Genomic DNA, 16,221 nt, shown 5'->3' with positions numbered 1-16,221 from the left:
ACAACATCGGTGGTGTCAGGGGATTCGAACCGCTTGGTTCTGGGCCGAACACCCTACGCCACACGACGCCACAAAATATTTCCCACACCTTTCGGTGAATAGGGCGGTGCCCGTCTTCTGTAGCCCATGGGCCACACAATTATGCCTCAAACAGTCGTAAAAAGAACAACAGACAATCTGTGGACATATCTTTAATTAGTCGATGAATACATAATTAGTACAAAACCAAACGACAGATATTAATCAACACAATGTAGGGAAAGTCCACCTTAGTCAATATAAGCTAAGGAATCATTGCAACTTCCTTACAGCCTAAATCTAAATCTAATTTGAATTATTTCGTCAGTGTAATCAAAGGGTCTGTACAGGGTATTTCAATTTACTCTTAACTCCAATTCCTGTTTCCACTAGTTTCCTTGAAAATTTGTAAATTTATTTCCTCAATCCATCGTCTGTGCATTGGTAGCTTTACATGAACATTTACAACTACTGCCAGTATGAAGCATTAGTTTAACGTTAGACTTAGGCTAAACGCTTTGTAATTGAGCTCTACGTTTTCAGCGTGCGTGCCCTAGACAAGAAATACACCCCTCATATTTTGGAGAGACCGCTTATAATGTTACGTTATAAGGGACGTATTATTAATTGTAGGGCTGATTGGACCCTCTCTGGTTGACAGGACCTTCTCTGGCTAGCATATACGATTTTCGCGCCCGGTGTGGATCTGCTTGGAGATTAGGCTGGGAGGGGCTTTTGAAAACGTCGTCGTTAATTCTCTATTTCTAACTATCTTTTTGCTGCTGAATCAAGTGACTGTGTCTATCTTCTCTCAGCGTTTTTTTCTGCCCGCTGTCTTTTTGTGCACATTTACATTTACATTACATTTCCCCGTGCACATTTTCTCGCAATTTCTTACAACATAGCTACATTCTGTTATTCATTCTTATATAATTCATATCCATAATGTTCCATATTTCCGTCATGTTTTCTTGGGGTTAAAATCCCTTCTCCTTTGACGTGGCGTCGCGTTCGAACGCGGCTGGGAACTTCTGGAGGCAGAATCCTGGCGATGCTTTCTTGGCGTGTTCGGCGTGACAGGGGCGCCGTCTTGCGATTCAGATCGGTGCTGCATCTCCGCGCCGCGAGAGGGCCTGTTGCTTCTCCTTGGCCTCGGGCTCTTCGGCTCCACTATCCTCCCGCTACCGATCTGTTTGCGTGGGTTCCTCGGGCTCGGAGGCGGCCTCAGCCCGGGGTTGTTGGTCCCGCGCTGCGGTGGGTTGTACTCGTGTCTCCTCGCGTTTAGATCAGGGGAAGGCAGCTCAAAATGTACCGAATGTCTGGTCGATTTCTCCGGTAACTGAGGACTTGGTGGCGGGACAAACTCCGGGGCAGACGCCGGCCTGAGTCTCGTCCTTTCAGCGATAGCAGGCGGCACTATGAACTCTGGTGTCGGCGACTTGTGTCGCACCATGTGCATGTTCATCGGGGCGTTGGCGTGCTCTGTCTGCTGTTGTTGTTGATAGTGGCGTTGTTGTTGTTGCAGTGCGCTCATGACCGGCGCGAAAACGTCCATCTGGTCGATGCTACTGTTGCTCCCGCTGCTGCCGCTGCTGGTAGACAGGCGGTGCTCCTTGTAGACCGTGATGCTCTTCTCCTTGGCCATCAGTCGGTCTCTCTCCAGTTTCTTCTTCTTCTGTTCTTCGATCTTCTTCCGTAGCTTGCTGTTGTACTTCTCTAGAGTCTCCTGGAAGTAGAAATCGAAGTTAAATACATGCAGATCTTCTGCATCCTGAGGGACAACGGACTTACAAGCAAACCGGGACGGGGCACGTTACAAACTTCCTAGTACCATTGACCCGTTACAAGAGTCACGTGTTTGAACGTGCGTCCGTCACTACGTGCGGCCTTCTTTAGAATGACAGGCCCACAACTTCGGGCACGTGACTAGAGGAATAGGTCAAAGAAGACTCCCTTCTTATCCTTAATCCTTATCCTTAACCTCTAGCACTGCCTTCAAAGGAGACGATACAGTAGTGACCGCAGAACCTCATCATTGTTGGCTGGACACTGCTATATTCGTTCTATTTTCCCTGAATACTATGCTCTTTAAATCGATAGCAATTTCGCCTTAGGCCAATGAAATTAGAAGTAAGTATCAATGGCGTCGCACAACATATCATTTTAACGCAGGCACGTTTTCATAAACAAAATGGACCTGAAACTGCTCGAACTCGCTCTCCAGCGTGACGGCTTGCAGCGTCTCTGTCAGGCGGACGATCTCGTCGTCAGACTCCGCCACCATCTGCGCGCTGTACTCGATCACCATGTCCATCAGGTTCTGCGACGCCGCGTCCAGAATCTCCACCCAGCGCCGCACGAAATCCGTGTTCTGACTCCCTATGGTCGGCTGGCATTTCCTTTTTAAGTCTAACCCCATGGGAATAAGACGCTCTTGTACGTATACCTGTAAGGTGTCCAGGTGTAGTGCGTAACGAATGTTCTTGGCGTGAGCGCGTTGGATCCGTCGGTGGATGGCTCTGGCGGAGGAGGCGGATTTCGGGTGGGAGGCTTGAGGCGGGGTGGCGTCTTCGCCGTCTATTGCTGCTGGAGTTTCCATTATTCTCGCTAGGTGGCGCTATTGAATTGCCGTTGTGCGTTGTTTCTGTCTCCTGTAAAAAAATTAGATACACAAGGTGAAATTCTAGTCAGAGAAATATTTGACTTCAAAGAGTCGCATGTAAACACTGATGCCACAGCCAGATTCGCCGACTATTGCTGCTGGAGGTTCCATAATTCTCGCTAGGTGGCGCTATTGAACTGTCGTTGTGCGTTGTTTCTGTCTCCTATTAAAAAAGATATACAGGGTGAAAAGCGAGCCTCCTTTGTTGACTTGTTGGAGCGCCGGCGTTTATTTTTGGGGCGAAACTATCTCTCCCTGCATTGGAGAACTTTATTAGCCCATGTAAAGCGTGAATCAGTGCTCCCTCCCCCCACAAACAAACTTTAGTAAACGCTGGCGCTCCAAGAAGGCAAGCGAAAAGCAAAATCTCTAGTGAGAGAAACATTTGTCGCATGTAAACACTAATGTCACAACCAGATGGCCAAGAGGACGACGACCTTGAAAAATGTCGTCGGCATGATGACCCCGAACCCATTTTAGAACTGAGCGTCAGGCTTCCAGTATTCGTGCCAGACCTCCCAACAACGTTTGGCGGCGCCGCGGTCATGTAGACCCGTGTAATTATAGAGCGTAAGGTCTGTACTGATCGTGCTTGGCACAGATTTTGCCCCTGATGGTTAACGATATACACTGCCGCACTGAATTACAACTTTAGGACACGTTAGGAACTAGTGTGATAAGACTTTATAACGGTACTATCATCTACTGAAAATTCTGTCAAATGTTGAGGGCAGTCAGTGTGTGCATAGTGATTAAAACTAATATAAAATCGTGTGTCCTCTCCAACTAAATAACCATTTTTTTCACAATTGCAGTACGAGTTTTCTTTTCATCATACTACTGACACTTTTGATGCCAGACGTAGAAAAAACGTATTACTCCTTTATCAAACAGATTATATGATATTCAGCTAACACCTGCAGCAGCGTTATACCCGATGTCTTCTGAACTCAGATTGAAACTTAAGAAATAATTTTTTAAAAGTATGTTTATAGCTTGGTGTATGTCTAGTATGTTTGTATAGTGTGCATTAATATTGTCCGCCTCTGGGTCGTGTACCCGAAATAAAGAAAGATATTGTCGGCTTTGAATACTTCATTAAAGGCACCCAGAGCATTTTATGAGGCTTGAAAACTGGAAATATTCTAGTTGCTGTAATCTTCATGAAACTGACATTTAATGCCACTGTTTACCACATTTGCGTGCTAATTTCATATCAAAAGTGCTCAAAAGCGGCACAAAAATAAGCTACATGGCGATCTTTTAGTTTCACGCGCCTAGTGTTAATGAACCGATCCCATGGCCCCGCCCACCTCCGTCAAAACGTAGAAATGCAAAATTGAAACATAGAAATGCAAATATTTGACGGACATGCAGTCACGCTCTCATTGGTCAAACCGTTAATTGTGATGGACAGTCAGGATCAATCTAGTATTAGGGCTTAGATTTTCTATCAGTTCTCACCACACAACGACATCGTATCTTTGCTCCTTTAATGTCGATATGTAATGGTATAGTGTTATTGAAACTTACTATGTGTAGGAATGACTAGAAATTTGAGTTTTTCTAATTCGAGTTTCAAGCCTCATAAAATGCTCTGGGTACCTTTAAACACATTTGTGGGTTCTTCTTGATGTCCTCTGAATAATGCGATAATTCATTTTTAGGCCAGAAAGTACATGTATGTATATATTCATGTCATGTATGCTAAAAGGTTTGCTGAACTTCAGTGTGTCTAACATCTTCAAAGCATCAGAGAAAGATTCAACTTCTCAATCATAATTCACATTCACAATGCACTGCTTCAACGTTGAATTATGTTATAAAGGCATAGTTCATCTAGAACATTGCATGTAATAAATTGAACAATTTCAATAATCAGAGACATTTGGCACATACAGAGCAAAGTGCTATTGAAGAGAACGACAAAATATTAGACAAACAAAACATATTTCATCTTTTCCACCCCTCCCTCCCAACGCAGCTGCGCCTATCAATCACTCACAAGCGCCCTCATCCGCTCGGCAATCATTACTGCAACGACGCAGAACTGAATTCATTCAAATCATATTTCACTCAAAAATCACGCCAAAACTAGCTAACTAGACTTACCTTAGACAGCAATAGGGAAAGAAGAATGTTGTGGGTGGTTGTTACAGCATTAATTCTTTAAACGAGTCCCGCAAAAACAGATTTGAGAGAAAACTGGATGGAAATTTTTGCCGTCCTCCCCCTCACAGCGTGCGGAGATGGTCACCCGATCCTGTTTCGGCTGATATGAACTTGGAAGACCCAAATAGGGGCTTTGGGCGTGCATGTCAGGACGGGCTGAAACAGGGGAATTCTGGGGATAACGTCTCAATAAAGAAATGTGTCAGTTTCAAATTGATTTATAGCTTCAGGAAAACATTCATTGCACTCCTACGTGGTAGTAGGGAAAATGTTAAATTAAAAACACAGGAAAACTTACGTGGAATAAAAGTTTAGGAACAATATGATATTAACCAAACTACACCATTGAAAATTTACATCAATATAACGAGAGCATATCACGTATGTAGAACGATGAAAGAAATAGGTCATCTATTCAAAAGATATGTTTTTCTTTTATGAGATATAACTGCACAAATATCTCATTTCCGAACTCTAACTACTAGTTTTCTTTCATCACAACGATATTGCTTTTCAACCGTGTCTAGTCTTCTACTAAATCATTTTAATCGGCGATTATATTTTTCCAGGGACTGAGACAGTACCGCCTTATATGAACGCGCGGCATTTATGGTATTTTTGGAGGTGACGTAATCATTTGAAGCATCCCGCAGAGACAGGGCGTGTCAGGTGTGACGTCACAGACATGTCGTCTGACATAGAATGACAGCCGCTCGGTGACGTAGTCATGTTTCACTACTCCAAGCAGATGTGTGGTTCAGGCTTGTTTTCCAAGGCTTTTGCGCCGTTTTTTTTAGGTCCGTCATACCCGCGATTGTCAATTAACGTTTCTACTTCCAAAATCATATCCAGTTGCTTGAGTAACTTTTTTTGGGCGTAATGATTCTAATCATTTTCCAGCAGTTTGGCAAAGTACAATGTAGGTTATGTACTAGTATCTGTAAGTATGGAAATCAGTTCCTTGGCTTCTTAGTCATTTACCCAAGGAGCTTTTAACATTAGAAAGGAGTTAACTAAATCTTTTTCCTGGGGATAGGACTTATTCTAAGAAACAAGTAATCCGACTATAAGATATTTTTAAAGGATCGTTTACCGAAGTGTTGCAAGATGGTCAACCCCCTAGCAGGCTCCTCTTGCACTGCAGGTTACATCCATACACATCCTTACAACTATATACATGTATTTGAAAGATGGGAAAGCTAATATTCAGTATCATTTTGAGGAATGTATTTTTATTCTGACAACAAAATCTGACATTTAAGGCATACAATGAGGCATCACAATGCCTTCTTCCATCGGTTTCTAACAGTAAGCACAGAACTAGCTCTTTCCTAGATAGTATTTACATCTGTTGTACCAAGCCATACCAAAGCAGTACAGTATGAAAGTTAAGGTTTAAACTTAAACATGAAGTACATGTATTTGACAAGCATACTTTTATTCAGTAATCATATTCTGCATGTACTGTTTAATAAGGAAAACAAGTTATTGTTCCTACCTATGAATATTATTTTGTAATTGTTAGAATGTGTCAGTTACATACGGCATATTAATACCTGCAATTTGAGACATAATTGAGCAGAACAAGTCTATTCAAACATAGTCTAGTTTGTCTACTGCTAACATTGCAGTTGCAGTTGCAGGTAGTAGCCTGACAAAACTGAAGGATGCTGACATTACAGTCAAACCTGTCTACAGTGACCACTCAAGGGACTTCAAGAAAATCATCATAGGTGCAGGTGGTCACTATAGATATGTCAGGATTCTTAAGGCTTGTGTCAATAGGGAAAATTATCTAAGGGACAAACACAAAATGGCTAGGTGGTTCTTATACAGAGGTTGTCACTCCTTTATTTCTTTCCATCAAAAATACAACAAATGTAGTGTTTTTCCTGCTGTTGCAACAGCAAACAAGGATGCCCTCAAAATATGGACAATGGCCCTTATTCTGATTAAGTGCCCATTTCCCTCCCATTTTCTCCTTAGTGAATGATGGGTGAGTCTATAAGAGACACTACAGCAAGTCAGACCCCAGTATGCAGCTTCAGAAGCCTCCTGATTCGTCGGACCATCGCCTCCATGAACCCGTACCTCGTACGTGACTTGGTGTAATTCTGAAAAACAGACAGAACATGGAAAAGTTTGATAACATCAGTATGTGACGCCAACATATTGGTCAAGTACTTAAAATGCACACAGTTCATTTTCAATCTGTGACATTTGAAATACACGAAAACCTATAGAAAACTAGAGTTTTCTTGTACAAAAGCCATGAGGACAGTAGCAAACTACAGTAAAACACTACTTGGTAAGTTAGAAAATGCCAATATCCAACACTTTTATACCTGTCTTTCACAAGTTAATTTCAACATCTGTGGAGGCAAAATCATCATCTGGGCAGTTTAATTGTATCAAAGGTTTTCGAATGTGTAACAAAGGACTAAAACATAACAGCCAAAGCCTAACAATGCCGATGAAGTTTCAGTTCTCCCTATCCAGTCTGTTGGTGTTAAGAATTTGTTCTCACCTTTTCTATATCCTGTAGCTTCCTGAAGAGTGGTTCTGTCAGGCAAGAAATCACATCTGTCTTCAGCTGAAAAAATAGACATTGAGAAATCAGACACAGAAAACATTCATGTCACCTTGGTCAGTCAAAACTACCCAAGAAGAACAAATCTGGTGTCTAAAGTCTATGTGGACAGGTGGTCACTATAGACAGGATTCCTAATGCTTGTGTCAATGGGAAAACTTGTCTAGGGGACCACCAAAAAGTGGTCACATAGTCCAGGTGGTCCTTATGTACACGTAGAGGTGGTCAATTGTACAGGTCTGACTGTATTTGTTGAGCTGGAAGTAATAATGTCTTACACAATGTTGTTAATACGTTGATGAAGGTTAGACATCCAGGTAGTAAGATACGCCAAAAATAGTTACTCAAGCAACTTCAAAATTTTATCCAGTTGCTTGAGTAACTATTTTTGGCGCACAATGTTGTTGTTTTGAAAAAAGATGACTAGAGGCAAACATCCTGTGAAAACCTACCTGACGGGTGGTCATTATAGACAGGATTCTTAATGCTTGTGTCAAAAATTATCTAAGGGACCACCAAAAAGTAGTCACATTGGCCAGGTGGTCCTTATATAGAGGTGGTCACTTGTACAGGTCTGACTGTATTTGTTGAGCTGGAAGTAATAATGTCTTACACAATGTTGTTGTTTTGAAAAAAGATGACTAGAGGCAAACATCCTGTGAAAACCTACCTGACGGGTGGTCATTATAGACAGGATTCTTAATGCTTGTGTCAAAAAGTGGTCACATTGGCTAGGTGGTCCTTATATAGAGGTGGCAACTTGTACAGGTTTGATTGTATTTCTTGAGCTGGAAGGAATGATATCTTACACAATGTTCAAGTCTTTCTTGTTGTAAAAAATGAAGAGGCAAACATCTTGTGAAGACTTACCTGGTCAATGTCATCCTTACTGACCCCCTCTAGTGACATGAGGTCCCTCCGGTCATCTCCAGGTGTGAGGCCGTTAGAGAAGGGAGACTTTCCTGGGGTGTCTGAGAGAGAAAGAAACAAATTCAAAATGTACTGTTTACTGTCATAACTGTTAAAAAAAGGTTGCTTATCTTGTATCCTGATTGTTATGATTTTTAAGGGCTCCATTGGAAATCAGTTACTCAGTTGAATAAATAAATATCAAGGTGTATTCATTTGTGTCAATTGTCCACATCAATCTATTTCCTTGGCTCTAGGAAACAAAGTAAGTAAAAAGCAGCTGGACAACATAAAACAGTGGTCAGGGAGGAAAACTTGAAAGGGACTATCTATTCCAGAAACTGTGTCTATCAAGGTACAGGCATTGCCCTCAGACTCCATCTTTCAGTTCATCAGTGCTGCACTTATTTCGTTTTAAAAGGAAAATCAACAATTCAAATTAGCTTGAAAGTTGATCTGTTTTCGTAGAAGTCATTATGACAAAGACTGGTGTTGTACAGTCAAAAATTTGGGTAAGTCCAATTTTTGTGTTGGCAATTACAGTTAAAACTTGTTTCATAACAATTCAAATTGAACTAGCCACAGCATACAAAGCTATAGAGATTAGACATAAGGTTTATACCTTGTAGCCTCCTGAGTTTCTGGCCCTGTGGTTTGGACAGGGAGAACATTGCAGTGGTGGGGTCTGCTGGGGTGCAGTACAGCAGGTAGTACTCTAGGTGGCGCCACAGGAGAAACAGGCAATTCTCTACATCATCTGGACAGTGTGTTAAGGAACGCCAAAAATAATTACTCAAGCAACTGGATAAAATTTTGAAACAGTCAGTGTGTTAAGGACATGGCTTTATCTTCATCATCTATTCATACAGACAAAAAATTTTGTGAATCTTCAGAAAAATCTATTTCATTTATTGGTTCAGCATGTACATGCTAGGGTTGCCCAACTAGCCATAGGCTATTACTAAGGGCGAACCCATGTGCGGCCGTAGGACTGTAGGTTTTGAACTACTCACACCGGGGCATGCCCCTACTCTTTTTGGTGGGTTCTTTAACGTTTTCTTAAAATAATCCAGCACTAAATTTTGTTTTTGGGATGTGCATGTGACAGGATGGGTATGGTACGTTTCCTTCTATTGTTCTGTCTTTCTTTCAGATATCTTCCTTTTCTGAAACTTCTGAAAATAAAATCCTGTTGCAAATTTTCTTCTAGTTCTGCACCTTCCTAAAGCTGGCGTCACAATTCATGCGAGCGTCCTCCGAATTTGTAGATTGCCCAAAGCTCGTTGAATTTCAAAATCGCCCGAGATGCACATTTGAAGCTTGCCAACACGTCGGCTGAGCTGAATTTCTTATTTGTGACGGGGGCTTAAGGACTTCTTGGTGCATTTCTTAAGTTAAAGTCTGTATATAAAGGATACATGCACACAGAGCCATCTCCTGTGCCCTGAAGCGGACCATCTGAGTCAGGCGCTTGTGCGCCAGCTGCTGACGCTGGTGGGTCGACATCTTCTCCGCAGCTGCACCAACCGGACACAGCTGGAACAGACAGGTGTCAATCATTCAGTTCAGAGGTTCCTACATACATGTATATAACAGGTTCTATCTTAGTCCTAAAGAGGGACTCTACTGTTAAAACTGGAACGTACTGCACCTGTTTTCAAACTACTTCAATTTTGCTATGCTGCACTGACTGGACACAGCTGGAATCATTCAGTTCAGAGGTTCCTTCAATCATGCAATCATGACAGGTTCTATCTAAGTCATAAAGGGGCACTCTACTGATAAAAACTGTACAGCACTAATTTTGGTATGTACATTGTATGATGGACCTTCATTCAGATACATGTAACTGTGACTTAAAATTGAAAATCATTTTCCAAATTTCAAGGGCAATAAGTTGTAAACTTTGCATTATTTCTAAACCTACAGTAAACTTTCACAATGTAGAAATGTAGAGTAGATAGAGTGTGCTTTCCTCTGTTCAATGGTATCTTTTCTGTCATGACAATACACTTAAAAAAATTGTAGTCTCTTTCTATGTGTTTCTTTTCACCTAGGAAAGAACTTAACAAAGTAAAAATGCACAAAAAAACATGCAACAAATCTCAGCAAACCTCTTTGAGTTCCTCGTTGCTGAGTTCCGACACGTTGTTGACCTTGTTCTGGAGCTGTCCATGGGACTCGAACGCCGCCATGAAGTCGTCTGTGGCCTGTTTCACGTGCTGGACAATCACGCCCAGGCCTGGAGGTCGCATAGAGGTCACCGAACCACGGATATCTGGAGATGCAAAAAATAAACAATACTTAAAGTTGGTATGAAGAAATTTCCACCACATTTTGAAAACAGGGTGTAAATGATAATCATTAAGTGGCCACAAATTGTCTAAAGATTCAATGGTTCATTAATAACCTTTAGCACACTGAAGTAGCCCTTTGGCACCCCATTCTATATTGGTTACAGAGTTAGGCAGCAGGGAGAAGGTTAATACAAACTAGGGCAACTAAGACGAATGAAATGTACTTTGCCTCGTGACCAAATTTGACTGTTATACAGTACACTCACTCACTCACTCACTCACTCACTCACTCACTCACTCACTCACTCACTCACTCTCACACACTCACTCACTCACACTCACAGACTCACTCACTCACTCTCTCTCACACACTCACTCACTCACTCTCACACACTCACTCACTCACTCTCACACACTCACTCACTCACACTCAGACTCACTCACTCACTCTCTCTCACACACTCACTCACTCTCACACACTCACTCACTCACTCTCACACACTCACTCACACTCACAGACTCACTCACTCACTCACTCTCTCTCACACACTCACTCACTCACTCACTCACTCACTCACTCACTCACTCAATGAATGTATTGTCATTGTTTCACTGTTTTCCTTGTACATTTTATGAAATATAATAAAATCTTTATAATTCCTTCTGGTTACCTTGTGCAGAGTAGATGTCCCTGGTTGTAGCCTCCTGTAAACTTGGGGTGAACAACAGCTGACAATGCTGGGCTGTGGAACCTGGAAAAAGTGCAACAAGATGTTCAGAATACTGTCAGACTGAAATCCGACTATTTCCATGCTTCAACTTACGTAACAAGTTTGTACACCATGTTTTAAAAAAGCAACATGCTTCACTAAGGTTATCAAATCTGGTACCATGGCTGGGGAAGTACTGTGAATGCAGAAATGTTTGCAGGGATTTGACTTCGTGGTAGGGAGAAAATGGAGTGTTTGCGGTGGTTTTGAGTTCACGTTTGAAACAATAGTAGCGCTACAGCCACAAAATGGAACGGCTTTTCGCGGTGGTTTCAAGTTAGGGGTAAAGAGTTCACCACAAAAACTGTGAACATAAAACTATCACAAACATTTCTACATTTACAGTATTCAAAACTTTTTAGAAAAATAATCCAGTTAAATGTCTCACCCGAGCGAGCCACCACAGCCCTACAGTAGGCTATGAGGTTGCCCATGATCTGTAACAGAGCCAGTCTGATGTCTTCCTTGTTACTCCTTCCTTCTGGTCCCACTGTCTCCTCGAGACTCCTCAGCTGCTTTCTTAAACCCTGTACAAAATAACATCTTCAATCAGTTCCTATGCTGTTATTCCTGAATTGTTGAGAAAAACAATAACACTTGTGTGTGTGTTTGAAACTTTGTGTACCATAGTTACTGTGTGTTGTACACGTACTACATGTAGTTATCACCAAGCACAGTTAGATCTCTAGGAGTTCCCTTGATACATTTCAATACTGCTTAGAGTTAGATATATAGGGCCTAGAGGTGACGACCTGTCTTATGTAATAGAAATATATAGTAGATGATGCTTGACTACAAAGTCAGTGTTATTATGCTGTAGAGAAGTTATACATTGTAGAGACTGACTCCTGAACCTATAAATATGCCTACAGATGCAAATATGCACAAGGTTGCTACTGAGGCAGTTATATGAGGATATAGCAGTGGATGCAGGCATGATCAAAACAAAAAAACAACAAAAAACAGACAAACAAATCTGGTTGCTCCAGTACTGAGGCAGTCATGATCATATGGCAGTGGATGTAGGCACAGGCAGCAAAACAAACAAAATTAATAAACAAACAAACCTGGTTGCTGCAGTACTGAGGCAGCATTGTGAGCACCTGCCGGTGGATGCGAGACAGGTGGCTCTGCACCTGGGCACCTGCAGAGTCCTCCTGCAGGCTGGGGTTGGTGAAAACACCTCCTGCAAGAGACAAAATTCCTTTTTAAAAAGACAAGCAGTTACATGTAGTTCTAGTTGGTAGACGGTTGCTTCCACATATTTTAGATAGAAAACTGTTGTATGTAAACCTTATGAATATCAACTGCTGTACAAGTTTACTTAAACATTAGAAAGTCTAAAGAACATACACCGTCACTTGAAATCAATAAAGGCTTGAAAAAATTTAGAAAGAAACAAGATAGGTAACCAGGGCAATGGGCAAGTCTTTGGTTTTTGTGAATGGGAGGTTCCTGCCCCTATTGGCCTCATAGTTGTTGAAGTGACTACCAAGACACCATGGTTGACTCTGAGAGTACTGGTTTTGACCTGTGACTGTGAGTCCACCTGTGTGCTCTTGCAGTGCAGTTTTTGCATGATCTGCCAGATAGCGTATACAAAGCGCTAAACATACCTTCTCCCAGACACTGTGTGAGGACCCCTGTGGTGAGTGCGAGCTCCTGTAGTGAGGGGAGGGTGAGTGCACTCCTCTGTTCCCTCAACACGGCGTGAAACACGTCCACATGAGACAGGATGAACTGAAGCACCTGCAAAACATGAAAACAAGTCAGGAACACAGCTTAAAGAATGCAGCTAATGCATAGGGGACATTAACGATGTAGTGAGTGAGACCTATCCAAAACTGGATAGTGATATCTGAAATTCCTTCCAGACTCTGTTGAAATGTTCTTAACATCTCACAAATATGAAACCCACTCCAAATTCAAGAAATGGTGATATACATATGAAGAAAAGCAAACCCTATAGGGCTTTCATAATCAAAACATTGAAAAGCCCTTCTTGATGGGATTTTGGTGAAATCGTGGCAATTCTGGGGTGGGTATGACAGGTCAGACTTCATACTTGTTGAATCTGTTGACAAAAACGACTTTTCTCCATCTTTTTGTATTCTGGACCCCAGCGACAAAGTGGAATGGTCGCGAGCGGGCACTTTTAAGGCAAATGGACTGACTCAAATGCTCTGGCTCGGGGGGTGTTTCCCCGGAGAATAGCCGTGTAGAATTTCTCGTAATTCTGTTAGATGACTGTCTACAGAGCAGGTAAGTTTTCTTGTTCAGAATCTTTGATTCCTGAGATACGTGTAATGACACCTAATTTTTGTCAACTTTCCAATAGGAATGCATGCATTATTGGCACAAACTGTATAGGTGGTGTCTCCTTATGAACTTTAGAATTTGCATATTTAGGACATACTCAATGGAAGTATGTCTAGCTATCGATAAGGTATAAGGTCTCGGACCGGAGTTTTTTTTGCGATTTCGTATGTAGGCCGACACCCTCAGGTCGACGGGCTACAATTCCGCCGAGAAAAGTAGGATGGAAAATGTAATCACATGGTCGAAAAGCGGTTTTCTGCTGTTTTCCGATGTATTTATCGGTATTGTCCGTTGTCCCTTTATTTTGGGTAGAAACCATAGTAAAATGTAAATTTGGCATCCGAAAATTATCATTTTTTTACACTTTTTTGATCGAACCTGCTCGGAAAAAACGAGTTTTCCTGGGGTCACGGCATATATGCTGAGAAAGCTTAGTAAATGGTGTCTCTGAAAAATGGAAAAAATAAAAAAGTCATGTGATAACTTTTTCGCAATCTCCGATGACGCAAATTCGGTGAAAATGCATTAAAAACGATGCTATTTGGGTCATCAGGCGAGAAAACCACATCACCGTTCCCGCGGACTAATACAAAAAAGGCTTCGATAGCGAACCAACTGCACCGCGCCCAAAAATACTACAACTCACGGGCTTTTCAGAAGATTCAAAATATTCATACACAGCTAAAACCATCACCAAGCAATCTCGGGCAGAAATCAGGGTGACGACAACGCACTTCCGGCAGATTACCGGGTCATGACCCAACCCCCGGTCACAATTGAACTCCGACCCGGAACCTTAAGAAACATATTATGTCTTAAAATTTGTTCAAAATTTTCAGAAAAGTTATATCCACCATATATCCAAATTTGGCGTATCTGCGACTATTACTTTTCCCGCAGCAGGGGTTTAAAGTCATGTGAAAAACACTGTGTTTTGAGGCTATTTTGCCAACGTGCAGGCCTTAACAACGTTACAGTAGGGAAATTGATAAAAACATCATTTTTCAGGACATCGCTTTTCAAAAAACAGGCAAAACGGGATGGAGAGCCTGCTCATGCCCTTGGCTTGGACATTATGCGGACTTTCCGTCGTTTCGGTGCTGCATATTGGCAGAAAAGCCTCTTTAAGAGTTGGCGTCGGTGACGTCACGCAGTGACGTCATGGTTCTCGAGGAAAACAGCAGGGGGTCGCGTTTTAAGTTCGTAGCTTTTAACTGAAACGAAGAATATGTCAAATTTTGGTATAGACTGGTAGACCACGGGTCGCACATTCCGAATCAAACGCGTCCGACATCAAATTCTTCACTACTTCGCCGTAAAGGCCCCTTAAGCAGCACAATGCTCCCTAAATGTGTAAAAGAATGCATTCTGACACAGTCCAAAGCGCAACCTGGAGCATATCATCAGAGCTAGAAGCGGGCAGTTTAAATAAGTGCGTCCGAGATGTGTAGCGCGCCTAGTAAGCTGTCACTTCACACCATCAAAAGAAGAAAAGATCACGACGTTAAGGAGCGATGAACCAAAAGTCAGAAAACCAAGTTTCGCCTTAAGAAGGCTTAAAGCACTTAGATTTTAGCTTAATTCACCCATTTAAGTCATCATAAAGGCGGGGCATCGCGAAAATCATACCGAAGGTCAAGTTGAGACATGGGCTTCCATCAAATGACGTAGTCAGTGAATTCCTTTTAAAAACGGTTTGGCGGCCAGAAATGATTAAAGATTGCCGTATTTGAGGTTTGGGGGGGGGGGGGGGCACATGGGGGAGGGGGGCGCCAAGCACCTGTCCATGGATATATCGAATTTAAAAGAGAAAAAAGGGCAAACTTCGGTTTTTTTTTCAAACAAACTTACAGATTTTGATAAAAGCTTTCGAATGCGTCGAAATAACGTCATCTATGACGTCATCGACGTAGCCACTGCCGTCCTTTTAAGGTCTCGGACCGGAGTTTTTTTTGCGATTTCGTATGTAGGCCGACACCCTCAGGTCGACGGGCTACAATTCCGCCGAGAAAAGTAGGATGGAAAATGTAATCACATGGTCGAAAAGCGGTTTTCTGCTGTTTTCCGATGTATTTATCGGTATTGTCCGTTGTCCCTTTATTTTGGGTAGAAACCATAGTAAAATGTAAATTTGGCATCCGAAAATTATCATTTTTTTACACTTTTTTGATCGAACCTGCTCGGAAAAAACGAGTTTTCCTGGGGTCACGGCATATATGCTGAGAAAGCTTAGTAAATGGTGTCTCTGAAAAATGGAAAAAATAAAAAAGTCATGTGATAACTTTTTCGCAATCTCCGATGACGCAAATTCGGTGAAAATGCATTAAAAACGATGCTATTTGGGTCATCAGGCGAGAAAACCACATCACCGTTCCCGCGGACTAATACAAAAAAGGCTTCGATAGCGAACCAACTGCACCGCGCCCAAAAATACTACAACTCACGGGCTTTTCAGAAGATTCAAAATATTCATACACAGCTAAA

General features: G+C 42.0%; 2 protein-coding genes across 2 annotated transcripts in view; both read right to left on the bottom strand.

The window, feature by feature from the left end:
• Window positions 1-175: 175 nt before the first annotated feature.
• Window positions 176-4,973, bottom strand: LOC136422079 (histone-lysine N-methyltransferase set-9-like). The gene is made up of 3 exons (XM_066409718.1): window positions 4,793-4,973; window positions 2,216-2,669; window positions 176-1,744 (listed from the first exon to the last, which is right to left on the bottom strand). The coding sequence occupies exons 2-3, from the start codon at window positions 2,615-2,617 to the stop codon at window positions 980-982; spliced, it is 1,167 nt and encodes a 388-aa protein (XP_066265815.1). The 5' UTR covers window positions 2,618-2,669; window positions 4,793-4,973; the 3' UTR covers window positions 176-979.
• Window positions 4,974-6,064: 1,091 nt separating this feature from the next.
• LOC136422081 (nuclear pore complex protein Nup205-like) overlaps window positions 6,065-16,221 on the bottom strand; it is a 34,308-nt gene continuing 24,151 nt past the window's right edge. The window contains exons 33-42 of the mRNA XM_066409720.1: window positions 13,035-13,167; window positions 12,486-12,604; window positions 11,807-11,945; window positions 11,320-11,400; window positions 10,466-10,629; window positions 9,770-9,887; window positions 8,974-9,108; window positions 8,313-8,413; window positions 7,380-7,445; window positions 6,065-6,966 (exon numbers count right to left, since the gene is read on the bottom strand). Of these exons, the coding sequence (XP_066265817.1) occupies window positions 6,877-6,966; window positions 7,380-7,445; window positions 8,313-8,413; window positions 8,974-9,108; window positions 9,770-9,887; window positions 10,466-10,629; window positions 11,320-11,400; window positions 11,807-11,945; window positions 12,486-12,604; window positions 13,035-13,167 (1,146 nt within the window). The 3' untranslated portion in view covers window positions 6,065-6,876. The remainder of the gene's footprint in view (window positions 6,967-7,379; window positions 7,446-8,312; window positions 8,414-8,973; window positions 9,109-9,769; window positions 9,888-10,465; window positions 10,630-11,319; window positions 11,401-11,806; window positions 11,946-12,485; window positions 12,605-13,034; window positions 13,168-16,221) is intronic.

This window comes from Branchiostoma lanceolatum, chromosome 16, assembly GCF_035083965.1.
Source record: "Branchiostoma lanceolatum isolate klBraLanc5 chromosome 16, klBraLanc5.hap2, whole genome shotgun sequence".
Lineage (NCBI taxonomy): Eukaryota > Metazoa > Chordata > Leptocardii > Amphioxiformes > Branchiostomatidae > Branchiostoma > Branchiostoma lanceolatum.
This window is presented reverse-complemented; position numbering and strand designations above follow the sequence as displayed.